We start from the raw sequence: 13652 nt of genomic DNA on the forward strand, positions 1-13652 counted from the left end.
AACTAATCATACTTGGTTCGGAATTTGAGTTTGGAGAATTGCAGTCCATGCACGTATCAACTCTTTTGTTTAGTAAGGATAAGCCTTAAAAAGGTCTTATATTTTGATAAAAAAAATTACTTAGAGATTTATATAGGTGCACAATAGAAGTAGAAATGTCAAAATTTTAATTTGGTCGTTGATATTTATCTAGCTCCTTACTAGCTTAATAAAGTTTGATTGTTCTAAAAAATGAAGGGGATATAGAGATGAGAGAATACAATTGAAAATTGGTGTTGTATATGATTGATGAGAATTACATGTATATATATAGAAAGAAAGTAACCTAATATCTAATAAATGAGCACTAGTACCACGTGACTATAATACCCAAAGAATAGGACTAGAAGACTAATTCTCTTGACTAAATCTTGTTGACTAAGTTATTAGTCGTTATTACCCCCCGGCAAGCTCAAGTGGGGGTCGAACTTGAAGCTTGTGTCGTATCTTTGCAACACGATCGTTTCCAAATGGTTTTGTGAATATGTCGGCTAGCTGATCAATCGATGAGACTTGACAAATTTTAAGGGCACCTGTATCAACTTGTTCTCTTACAAAGTGAAAGTCTAGAGCTATATTTTTAGATCTGGTAATGATAATAGGATTTTTGCACATGAACATTGCACCAACATTATCACATAGCAAAATAGGAGGCTTAGGGATATGAACTTTTCAGATTGTGAAGTAGATGTTGGATCCATATTAATTCAGCTGTTGTGTAAGCAAGGGCCCGATATTCTGCCTCAGTACCCGATCGAGCAACGACACGTTGTTTTTGTGATGTCCAACAAATCAAATTTGCTCCATGAAATATGTCACATCCATATTGAGATCTGCTATCATCCTTATCTGATATCTAATTAGAGTCAGGGTATGCTAGAGGTGAGGTTGCCTTGTGTGGTTTGAAGTGAAGACAATGATGTAATGTATCGTTCAAATATCGCAATATTCATTTAACCGCCTGTCAATGTAAGGTAGTGGGTGCATGCATGAATTAGCATACTCGGTTAACTGCATGGGATGTGGGTATGTGAAGACACAAATACCCTTTGTGAGAAGCACTGTATCCTAAAAATACACTGGGAAGTGAACGGAAGTCCATTTTATGAGAGTTGTATGGGCGTAAGAAGGGATAACAAAGGCATCTGAATGTTCGAAGAAAGGCATAATCAGGATCCTTTTTGTAGAGAAAGGAATAAGGAGAAGAATATTTTAGTGTTGGAGTAATGGTTCGGTTATGTAGGTAGGTTGAGGTTTTAAAGGCATGTTTCCAGTATTCCTGTGGGAGGGATGATTGAGCTAGTAAAGATAAGTCTTTTTCAATAATTACTCTATTTCTACGTTCCACGTCTCCATTTTGTTCAGATGTGTATGGACAGGAAACTCTATGAGTAATACCACAAGTTTGGAGGTAATTAGAAACAGGACAAAATTCACCACCCTAATTAGATTGAACACATTTTATGTCAGAATCAAAATGTGTTTTGATCATAGTGCGAAAGTTGATAAAAGTTTGTAAAACTTGGGATTTGTGAGAAAAAAAAATAGATCCAAATAAATTTTGTATAATCATCAACAAATAAAAGAAAATAACGATTTCCATTTATTGATAATAAAGGGGATGGACCCCAAACATCTGAATACAATAATTCAAATGGTTTAGAACAGGAAACATGAGTAGATGAAAGGGGAAATCTATGATTTTTTCCCAATTGGAAAGATTCACAGACTGATGACAATTTATTTGTGGATATTAGAAGCTGAAACTGAGAAACAAGTCGGCGAAGTATTCGTCATGAGGGTGAGCGAGACGGTTATGCCATCCAGCTAAGGAGGTACACACAGGAGAGAGCTATGGTAGACGACTTGGTATGTTGAGGAAGAGCTAAACGGTAAAGACCATTTTCAATGCTGCCTTGGATGATTGGTTTGCCCTGTAAGATCTTAACAACACAATGATTAGGCCAAAATTCCATGAAGACGTTATTATCATGTGTTAGTTGAGACACATTGAGAAGATTTTTAATTAAACGAGGAACAACAAACACTTTAGGTAAACGCAATGAAGATAATGAAGTAGAGCCAGAATGAGTAATAAGTAAGTGGTTACCATTGGCAACTTACAATTTGTTGTCTTCAGTGTGTGGTTCTGTGATATGCAACTTTTTGGGATCAGAAGTAACATGATCGGTCGCTCCTGAGTCGAAGTACCAGGAAGGGTCCATGACAGTTGATGGACTGGGGTAGCTTGCAAGATGAGCCTAGCGAGGTTGATCACGAGGAGTGGGACAACGAGAAGGGTAGTCAATTTGATTACCCCGTTGCCAACAGTTGATGGCTTCATGGCCTGGTTTATTGCACAGTTGGCAATCCAGACGATGATGACAACTATCAAACCCACGATAGTGAGAATTTTGTTGGTGAGTTGTGGTATGGAAGTAGGAATAGGTTTGGTTGTGAGAAACTTGATTTGCCATCAGGAAAGAGGTGGGATGAGTAGAAGTGGATGTCGAAAGTTGGGTGGCGGCTTGACGAGCAAGGTCCTGATTAATACGGGCTTATTCTTGAAGAAGTAGGCCAAATAGGTCATCGATAGAAGTGGTGTCAGATTTCATGAGAAAAGCATAAACAAAGTGGTTAGGAAGAGTCATGACCATTGATGATGTAGGTAATGAGGTCGTCTTCAAAGAAACAGGGGTGAGATTTTCAGCCAAAAAGTCTTCAATCTGGCGTTTCTTTTCAAGGTAGTCGATCACAGATAATGACCCTTTGGAGAGCGATTGAAGTCGAGTTTTGAGGGTCATCCTCTATGCACAAGTGTGAGCTTGAAAAAATCGTTCTAGGGTTTTCCACGCCTGTTGGAGGATGATGATCTAGCAACGGTAGCAAGCGATCGATCAAATAGGGTGGATTTCATCCAAAGGAGAACAAACTAGTCCTACTTTTTCCAGGTAGCAAACATTGGATTTGGAACAGAGGTTACATTCTTAGCGGTTGGAGCATCAGTAACAGTAGGGAGAGCAATAGTTTCTGGTGGTGGGAGTGGATTAAGAACAAAGGACTCAAGATCAAAGCATTCTAGGGCAGAGATAATGGTGGTGCGCCAAAGAGGGTAGTTGTCTCGATCTAGCTTGATGTTGAGAGTAGGAATTTGGAAGTGAGGTTGGTGGAGACGATTTGAGTCGCAGCAAGAAGTTGCTGGTTGGTGGCGGACATGGTGGAATCATAAAGCCCACAGGCTGATACCATATAGAGACGAGAGAATACAATTGAAATTTGATGTTGTATATGATTGATGAGAATTACATGTGTATACAGAAAGAAAGTAACCTAACGTCTGGTAAATGAGCACTAGTACCACGTGACTATAATACCCAAAGAAAAGGACTAGAAGACTAATTCTCTTGAGTAAGTTATTAGTCCTTAAGGTAGCGTTTGTTGTGTGGTACAGGATGGAACAAAACACAACTAGAACTCTTGAGAGGGTGTTTGGCGTTGATGGAACAAGAACAAGAAATATTTTTGATCAAGTCCAATGGGACTAATTCTTAAATTTTTAGTCCCACCCAAAAGGATGGAACTGAGCGGAACACAAACTTTTTTTTTCCGGTAGATTTACTCTTTCGATATTGATCTCCTTTGTGTTTATCCTCATCATCACGTCTTAATAATAATATCATATTTTTTGTCTTTTCCTTCGACATCTTTGCTACACCTTCTTCACAAATATCACGCAGTGCTTACTATCGTCTCTCTTCATGCGTATCATCAGTAATCACATTTATGATTTTCTCTTTACTTAACTCAATGGAACTTTAGTTACCAATTTGTTTCAAATTGAGGCTTATTTATTTTATTGTATCTTGAGAATTACCAAAAAGCTACGATTCTATAAACTTAAACCTATTGTTTTAATAAAATAGATAGCTAAAGTCACCGACTTAATGTTTTTGGAAAAACGCTATCAATCTTTAAGCAATATTCTATAATTTTCATGTTGACCTCCATTTTTACATTGAACTATGTTGCAGAGTGTGTTAATCAGTATTCTACCAGCCCTGTAATTGTTATCTTGACATCTAATTTAAGTTCATATAACCCTCTTGTGGCTTATAATGTAATTTTTATATTGACATAATGCAACTGTAGCTTATACATTTAATCCAATTGTATGCATTTAATTGTGTTTCAACAAGATATTTATATTAACATCAGTATTAGTATTTTTTTGAATTTATGGAATTATAAACAATTTGTGGGAATCTTTTTATTAATTTTGAAATGATTCATGTTTAGTTAAATTTTTAGTCTTTCCTATACATAAGGGGTAACTTTTAGGTGTTGTTTGTTCATTTCTAGTTTTAACAAACATTTTATGGTAACTTGTTCCGTTCTGTTCCAGTCTTACCAAACACTATATAAAAAATTAGTCCAGTCCTGTTCAGCCCAGTCCAATTCTGTTCAATCCTATCCAATCCAGTTCTATTGCCAAACGCTGCCTAAGATTTCTATGACAATGCATGGAGGTAGGAAAACGATAAGTATTCAAAGTGTGATTATGATTAAGAGAAGAAAGCCCCTTTTTGACTATCTATCTATAACGGGGGGAGTTCTCTGAAAGCAAGGGAGCGGATAATAGCCCCAGACAATTGAGGGGAAAGAGTTTGTTGTTGCGTCCCATGCAGTGTCATTAAAGCCAGTAAAGGTAAAGAGAGAAGGTGTCATTGTTGATTATTCTTATTCGAATGAGAAACTAACTCCAAACGAGTCTCTGGGATATGAGCAAAAGGTAAGAGATCAAACCGTTTTTGCCGCTGCTTCAGGATAAAGGGATTCTCACTCCAAGTAGGGAATTTTCTCAATAATAGGATAGATGAGTCTCGGAAGTCATAACAAGGCCCTAGCATCTATGCCAAGTGAAGCCTCATGAAGAGAGCGGACACTCTTGGAACAGCTGGAGTAAGAAGTCCCCAAGTGAGCGTTAGGATTGAGGTTATCACCAAAAGGGTATATAAATTGGTGTCGTCTGTTTACAGACACAAACAATTATTTTCACATTCAAATGTAAAATATGCAAATATATATATATATATATATATATATATATATATATATATATATATATATATATATATATATATATATATATAAAAATTAGGGACAAATCAAGATTTAAAGTATCCAAAGTTGAGCAAGATAAGGTTGTGTTCTTATAAATTATATAAGTATCCAAAGTTGAACAAGACATTTTATTCCATTTGTCCCGGGATTAGTTTTGACTTTTTGATTTTTGATCGAATAGGATTGCATATCACATGCTAACCCGATATTTGGTTCACATTATATTTTGGAATGAATTAAAATATTATTAAACATAATGCTCTTAAAAAAGATAAAGGCCGATTCAAAGCAATTTGAATTAAAAAAGAAATAAAATATCCGAATAAATTCTAATATGCATGCTTGATTAGACGGAAATGTAACTTATTAAATAATATCCTTTGCTACTCTCTTTGGTTTGTAAATCTATCAAAGAAATTTAAATGTAAATTATGTCTCTTTGGTTTGTAAATCTATCAAAGAAATTTAAATGTAAATTATGTTAAAAAGAAAGAATGTGTTTGTGTTTTTAGCTCACAAAGGAATTCAATTCTTACCACCCACTTTAGGAATAATAAAGATCCCTCGAAAACATGGATTTCAAAAGAATCTCTTGGAATACAATTCCGTTGGTTTGGCCACCAGCTTCAAGACTCCAATTCCTTCAGATTTTGCAACCAAACACGCCCTAAAGAAATTGAAATATGTCATATTTGGTTGCATGGTTGATAGCAAATGGAATGGAAATTGCTAGCGAAAAGATGGAAAGCTAATATAGAGGCGAAGGTTAAAAGAGGTATCTGAGTATTCTTCTAACAAGAAGGGGCTGCTGAAAATTGCATACATAATGAATGGAACGTTGAAATCCACTAGTCAAAGAATTTTATCAAGGCCAACAGAATTCAACTTCGTACTCAATACACAAATGGAACTAAATTTCGATTTCAGCCAAATCCAATGAAACTAGAATTCTCATTTGTTGATAAACATTCACAAAAAACAAAAAACAAAAAAAAAAAAAAAAAGCATTTCAAATGTGGACACCTCAAGTAGTTTCGTTTTTTGGTTGTTGGTCTACCACCGGGGGCAAGAGAAGGGCAAGACGGTCTTTGTACCTTTCGATTCTTTGTAGCCTTTGATTTCTTAATCTGCAAATAACAAGATGCCTTATTAATGTCCATTAAGTCAATGTCTGACTTTTGAGAGTCAACTGAGTTAAAAATTAAGAAAGCATACCTCATTCGGACCTTCTTAGCATGCTTAACATGCTGTTGCAACAGCTCCTTAGCAGATAAATGCTCAACATCTTCCATTTTCTGAGACCATGTAAGGGGAAATATGTCATTTCTTAGTGACACGTGTCTACATATATACACGGTAGAAAACGAAGTTACGTATATCTTTTCATCCGGAAGAGATGAGGGTAAAAGAGAGAACGCACAAAGCATTCAAAGGTTTACATACTTTCTAGATGTTGGTGTCCCTCTACTCCAAAACATTGGTCTTTCATGCTTTGCATTCATTCATTATAAAATCTTATCCCATTTTTGCCCTTAGAAGTTATTTAACATCATGTTCTTCATAAGTGAGCAACATTAATTATGTGTTTTTAACAAAAAAGTACTATTTGATAGCTCCTCAAGTAGGTACATGAACAACTAATGTTCTTGTAGATAAATGTTTGTTTACGCATCAAACATATTATTACCTTTTTTTTTTTTTTTTTGCCAAACTGGTTTTTTTAGACAAAATATGTAACTATGTTTCAATACAAATCGTTTAACTTGTTATAACATGGTTGCATAATTCGTGTTAGTTGCATAAACTGGTAGAGAACTGAAAATTAGTCGCAATAAGATAGAAACCAGGCTCATCTGATTTCAAAAACAGCACAATGATTGAACTAACTTTACTATTAGAAGGAAGTTTCAAACATGATCATATACAAGTTCACGAAACGACTCTTTATCAATTTTTAAAAATGGAAATTTAGGAGGCAAATTAACATTTTTAATTTCTAATGCAATCGAATCTCATTTCAAAAAATGGAGCAATGTACTTTCATTAATGTATTTATTCTAACATCCTACTTCCATTTCTTCCTATTAAAGTATTAAACCATTGTACTTTGAAATATCTACCCAATTTACAACAATGTCGTCAAAATACAACCAACGTAATTTTCAGTTGTATACTTGGTAGATTTATTTTAAGTATTAATCTCTTAATAAGAAAAACTTAAAAAGTACGATGCTATATTTGGGTAGATTTATCAATGTACGTCTTATTAAGAAAAAAACTGAAAGCTGGATGCTTTAAAAAAGATAAGGTAAGATGCTATCACTTACAAATAAATGAGAGTAGGTTGTTATTCCTTGCATTTAGCTTAAAACAAAACTACAAAAGTGAGAGTACATACCTCCTCCATCTCCATATCGTCCTCCTTTGTTGCTTCTACCATGGATGCAGGCAACGGCTTTGGAAGAGACTTGACACAATCGACATATTGTGGCTGTCAACAAAGGTTAACTCTATAAGACACAATAACACACATACATGAGACTAGACAAGCTTTCTAGGACTATTTAAGCATTTTTATGATGAAGATGAGAAGGGCAGGGGCAGTCATGTCTTTTTCACAAACGTGCTACGTAGCAATGCGGCGATATTGACTGTTTAGCAACCACATAGCGGGCTTTATTGCTTTTTTATCTTTTTTTTCCTTTTTAATGATATAAATAGATGTAATTAGGTTTGAACGTTAATCAAGTCAGACAATTTGTTCACAACCTTCGCTTCTGAATTCTAACCATCGGTTAGGTTAGGTGTTTTGGGCCTCGATCAATTTGTTCTTGGTCTCCATTAACTATTGGTACAATTAGTTGTTTCCCAATGGATATCAGTTAATTGGTTGTGGGTATGATGCCACTAAATCTATTCAAACGTTTGATATGGAATTGATCCCTCAGGATGCTTAATCAAGATATTTATGTACCAGCGGACTGCAAAATCCTCCATACACATTTATGCTAAAGTAGAGCTTGTTATTTTGCGGGTATGGTGCACTTGGAAGTAGAGTTCAACCTTGGTCACCCATCCTTAAGAATCCTCATCATCAAAGACCGGTAGTTTGACTTTGGGAAATGAGAAAAGTGATGCTTCCAGATGTGGAGGATTGTGGATAGGGTCTGGACGTCGAGGAAGGAGTTTGCTGGAACCAAAGGCGGTGATGGTGATGATAGGGGGGTGAGAGTGATGAGACTCAACCTCATCAGGATCCTAAGATGACCTGCCTTCGTTGTTGAATCTGAACACCTTGCTTCAACTACTCTATGGAACGAGAAATCTCATTCAAAATATCTATGTTGACAAAGAAAGAGAGTTCATCGAGTTGCATGGATAAGGATCGATTCTTCCATCGTGAGATTCAATACGGGTTTGGAGGGCCTGGAGACGGGTTGTCACTTGAGGTTTTGTAGATTGCACCATTGATAAGATGCAGGAAGAAGGAAGGCAGTGGAACCAATTGTTAAAATATCTACAAGGAAAATGTAATAGAATAGGGAGAACAACTACGTAACAATGAATTCAAAATGGAGAGGAAAGCTTTAAATTCAAATCAAATGAAAACATATACAAATCAATTCTCACTGAGAGAAGAACCCTTCTCTTGTATACTATCCATGGGTCTATTAGGTTCCTTTGTAGTGGGCTAAGGTTATAGACCTTATCAATGTCAATTTTTATCCCACGAGCAAAGGTGGAGCAAGATGATCTCTTGTCTGTGCAAAAGACATGGATGCCCCTCGTCAACCTCATTATTGAAAATATCCTACAAAGCTTCTCTAGTTCAATCGTGTTCCCAGTAGCAAATCAAATGGGAAATAGGAGTTGGTGGAGGATGCCAGGATGGCCCATATGCCCTTTTTCGAAAAAGATATGATGTGGGCCATTTTCTCTGTGTGAATTTTTGTTTGCAAATTAAAAAAATAAGAATAGAACTTATGAGATGCTAGCCATAAAAAATACCTGATTTTCCAAAGTAAATCCATTCTTTAACCACGACCGACATTGAGCATAAAGAGAAGTGCCCTCAACAACTTGAACCTGTTTTGTTTAAAACAGTAGCAGCAACAAATAACATCATGAGTAGATTTAGAATATGAAAAGTCTTCATAAGATCACACAAAGAAGCTTTTATAGCGTGAACTAAATAGCTATTAGCATATTACACATTAGTTGTATGCTAAAAGACCTTTGTGATTATTTTAATATCTCAAGTTCATCATAATCTCTTCAATTCTAGTCGAATAACTAAGCAAGTAGAAGCAAATTTGATTTGCATGGCCTAATTGTTTATGCAGTACATACCACCAACTTGACTCAGTCTTCTACATCTGTTGACCTGACTAATGAAACATCCAACTGTGCTTGCATATATGTGTAGTAAATTGTAACGATACACCTGTGCATTAAACTACTCAAAGACGGTATATCAAAATGCCCCAATGAATTTATGAGCTCAAAACATGTTGTATCACTATTTTCACACAATAAACGTAATAGGAAGTATTGGAACACTAATTTTAGTATCTTCAACATTATGTTGTTAATATATAATATGAATTTAATTTGTCAAAAATATTTTGCTTGCATCCGCCTATTCTATATTTTATTCAAAAATTCTATGATAATTTATATGGGAACTGTTGGCTGTGATATTGGCAATGACTGTATATACGCAAATGTTTCTTAATGCAACATGCACTAGAGCCCTTTGAAGTAATATTCACATTTTCACTTTCTATTGATTTATGTATGTATTCTAGTGAGCCAACTTATTATGAAGCTATCAATTTGAACATTGCTAGACTAATATGAAAAGTACCTTTTCTTTGTATATATTCCAAAAGAAGGATAACTAGTATGCACTAACTAGCAAATATATTTATTTATAGGCAGAAACAAATGATATATTTTGGTTGATTTATGCCACAAACATTATAAAATAATTTAAATTCCTTTGCATAAAAAACAAAAGCAATTCAAACAAGTATAAATCATAATCTCAAAAGATGTAATGAAGTAATTCAAACAAGAACTCATCTATGCATGCATGACATGTGCAGAATTTAACTACTGTACATTTTTTTTCTGAAGTTATATGTTTGTTGTTTGTTCATGGAATACCCACAATGTAGGTGCCGTTTCTTTTTTATTTAATGTAGAAAGAATAAGTTAATATTAGGAGGGAAGGTTGTTTTCCCATTAAGTCCTACTTTTTACAGGTTGCGCTCATTTATCTTTTCCTGCTAATTCCCAATGTGTGCTGTCATTTCTATAAATAAAATTATAAAATAAAATAAAATAAAAAAACAAGGCCTTAGAGTCAGGTAAATGAACCGTTCTCCATCCAAAATAAAAGTAAGATAAACTAATAAATTTTGCTTCTGCATGCATAATAAAGATATCAGAAACACACAAGGCAAAGAAAGTATTTTCACCTTTCTATCTCTAATAATAGCAAAACTACCATCTCCGTTTTTATCCCTATAAAAATCATAAACAAAAATCACTATCAGCTGAAGAGAAAATGATGATTGGACAACAATCTACACATACAGTATGTAAGGAACCGAACCTGATATTACCTTATAGTATATAAGCCATTATCTTCAGGAGCTGATGATTGAGCAACAGCCTACAAATAAAAATATGTTATGCAATAGAAAACATCACAAAGAATGTGAAGAATCCAATTAAAATAATTGATATCAGATCAAAATAAAGAATAAAAAGTATCCGAATGTGCACAAAAGTGTAAAAAGAAAAAGAATCATATCACAGATATATATAGATAGATCTTCATATTATTAATAAAATATCCAGACTCAAATAAAAACCTTCTCTTCACAATTAGATATGAAATTTCTAAGTTATGCAACCGGTGAGGCAATCGCCATGGGAATGTTCTACTGAATTCATTTTAAATTTGAGTGTTACCGTGTCTCTTTGTTTATGAAAAGCACGATCAACATAGGAGGAATTTGCAGTTCCCTTTGGCTTTGGTTGATCATTTGGATCTACGGTTTCTTCCTCTTCGGGTCTTTCATTTAAATCGATAAATAGCCTTCTAGCCGCTCCTTTGCTGTTACCAAAGCCTAAACTTCTATCCATAAAAAAAATAATGAAATAAAGCTACTTCTCCTTAATATAGGTGAAAATTTCTTCCAAGTGACAATGATCGGAAATGTTTATGTCGCCAATTAGAGGATCATGCCATCCGCCCCCTCTAGAAATTTCTCATTAAAGAAGCAACAATTATCAATTAGATTTTATTCTTCTTTTGGATAGGGCATTATAGAACTTTCTCAAATGTTACGAATCGTTAATTGTACAAAAATTTTGGCTAGATTTAGTATTTTCATCCACATAACCATCATGACTTCCATATCATAGTATCTTAATATTTTCATCATTTAAACCTTTGGTCTTTCTTAGTTAATGTGTTGGACCAGAATAACAAGAAAATACACTTTATACACTCACAAGCTAGCACAACATGCAGACATGTATTCACTCTTCAATTCAATCACAAATGTATACTTTCAAACTTGAGTGTTATAACAACTTTGATAAAAGAAATATAAATAAAAGGTTTGATCACCGTATAAGCGTTAAGTTGTGGGTTATCTATAACTTCCACCACGATTTTTATCTTCATACATAAGTTACTGTGTTAGCCTATAAATTTGTACTTGGGATGTTACACAAGAAGCTCTAGAATGTAGAACATGTGATTTGCATAAACATTTTATAACCAGTTACTCAATTTCCAATACTAAATTAATTAAGAAAAGATATATGATTTTAAAACCTTTTAAATTCTAGGGCTACTTTTCATGATGGGTGAGGAGGAGGGTATTCACGTCTTTTTCACAAGCAGAAGATCATGAGAGAGTCCCTATCCCACTTTGTTCCACCTTTTGGTATAGGAGAAAATGTTGCAACTTTTGTCCCATTGGCATTAGTCTAGGTCTCTATGCCACGCATAAAGGGGCTTACTCACTTATCATTTTGCCAAATAAGTCAGAAACCAGGCCGGGCCTTAAGCTCCAGTCATGTACACTTCCAATAAATACTCAAAAGATTACCATTTCTAATCTACAATTGGCACTGCTATTTTGATTATTATTCTATTGGTATGACTGAGTGATAAACTTTTTTCATTTTATCAAGTAAGACAAAACACGATGCTGCAAATGTAACTCAAGCATCATAAAGACTGTCATTTGTTCAGAATGAGGATGTATTATCAATCATGAATGAATCTATGATGCAATTTAGTGAAAATGCGATCTTATAGGGTGCCAGATCAGAATGTATTAGAGCAAAAAGGGCATTCGAACGTGACTCTGAGCGAAACAATGCAACAAAAAAGAAGAATTCATTTTAAGTGTGTATAGCGCAGAGAATTTAAACCTTTGGGTTTGCAGAAACTGAAACCCCAGCAGAAAATGTGGGAACTATAGCGCCGCCACCCATGAGGGTTTGTTGCAGATGGGCAGACGAGGGAGTAACCAATTGATGCGAAGTTTGACCAGGAATATCAGAATTTGAGAACCCATATGGCCGATGAACAGCATAAGGGTAAGCGGAGACAGGACCAGGGGGGAAGCCGTCAGAATTGATTACCACTCCCACTGCCGCACTCTGGTCGGAGGTAAGTTGTTGATGCTTTGACAGGAACCCCCTTCCGGAGGAAGCAACAGGATATAGAACTCCCCCCGCCGCTGATTGTTGATGATGAGTTCTTGAATTCGATTGAAGGGACTGTTGTGGTGGTTGTTGACGTTGTGTTGGTGGTGGGAAAGCTGCCGAAGTGGCGGGTTGGGGATTGTAGAAGGTTTGGTAGATTGATGGGTGTACGTGCTTTCGGGGCCTCTGTCGCGCTACCGATTTAAAGAAATCGGCGGTTGCGGTTGCGGCGACGGCGGTGGTTGTGGTTGTGGTGGTGGGATTTGGTGGGGGTGGAGATGACATTGGCAAGGGTTTCAAAGTATTGAGATCCAGTTTCGACCAAATTGTTTGATGATTCAATTCGAGGAGTGTTGTTTATGGTGTTCGAAAGATGGATAGATTTCTGTCAAAAACTTGAGCGGCTTCTCTTTTGAAAAACATTTGATTTTTGGGTGTTTGTTGTTGAGAAATCTCGAGAAAAAAATAAATAAATAAAAATAAAATCCTAAAATTTTAAGTTAATTTATAATTTAGTCTTAAATAAAAATTTATTAAAGAAAATTTACACGAAACCGCTGTTGTAATCATTTAACTTTTTTTAACTTTTTTACCTTTGTTACCCCATTTAACACTTCTTCTTCTATTGTTACAAACCAACCAAACTAATAAGTTATGTGAAAAAATATGGGACGCGTGTCATAACGTATTACTAACAAATTCACCATTTTCACCATTGTTACAAGGTTAAGCTCCAACACTAGCCAATCCAAGCA

At 35.2% G+C, this 13652-nt stretch overlaps 1 protein-coding gene across 5 annotated transcripts; it reads right to left on the minus strand.

Annotated features, from left to right (window-relative positions):
- Positions 1–1619: 1619 nt before the first annotated feature.
- LOC145044507 (uncharacterized) lies at positions 1620–13325 on the minus strand. 5 transcript variants are annotated; one of them, XR_013681475.1, is made up of 10 exons: positions 12622–13325; positions 10791–10840; positions 10644–10689; positions 9169–9246; positions 7559–7651; positions 6376–6455; positions 6184–6287; positions 5697–5827; positions 2164–4993; positions 1620–1982 (listed from the first exon to the last, which is right to left on the minus strand). XR_013681475.1 is itself a non-coding variant. In XM_078993204.1 (7 exons), exons 1-7 carry the CDS (start codon positions 13180–13182, stop codon positions 6185–6187), a joined length of 1011 nt encoding a protein of 336 aa, XP_078849330.1. In that variant the 5' UTR covers positions 13183–13325; the 3' UTR covers positions 5988–6184. The 5 variants fall into 5 exon arrangements, 1 of the variants encoding a protein (XP_078849330.1); XR_013681481.1 differs by having other exon boundaries at positions 1620–1973; positions 2164–5065; XR_013681469.1 differs by having other exon boundaries at positions 2164–5065.
- Between the last annotated feature and the right edge of the window lie 327 nt (positions 13326–13652).

The sequence above is a fragment of the Lactuca saligna genome, chromosome 1, assembly GCF_052625555.1.
Source record: "Lactuca saligna cultivar CGN05327 chromosome 1, ASM5262555v1, whole genome shotgun sequence".
Classification (NCBI taxonomy): domain Eukaryota; kingdom Viridiplantae; phylum Streptophyta; class Magnoliopsida; order Asterales; family Asteraceae; genus Lactuca; species Lactuca saligna.

What these genes read in the sequence shown, in the direction of transcription:
- LOC145044507 (XM_078993204.1), bottom strand. Translation starts at nt 13,182, where the DNA reads ATGTCATCTCCACCCCCACCAAATCCCACCACCACAACCACAACCACC. An exon ending in CTATTATTAGAGATAGAAAG is followed by an intron (nt 9,247 to 10,643) that starts GTGAAAATACTT and finishes TAAACAAAACAG; the next exon opens with GTTCAAGTTGTTGAGGGCAC. An exon ending in ACGATATGGAGATGGAGGAG is followed by an intron (nt 6,456 to 7,558) that starts GTATGTACTCTC and finishes ACATGGTCTCAG; the next exon opens with AAAATGGAAGATGTTGAGCA.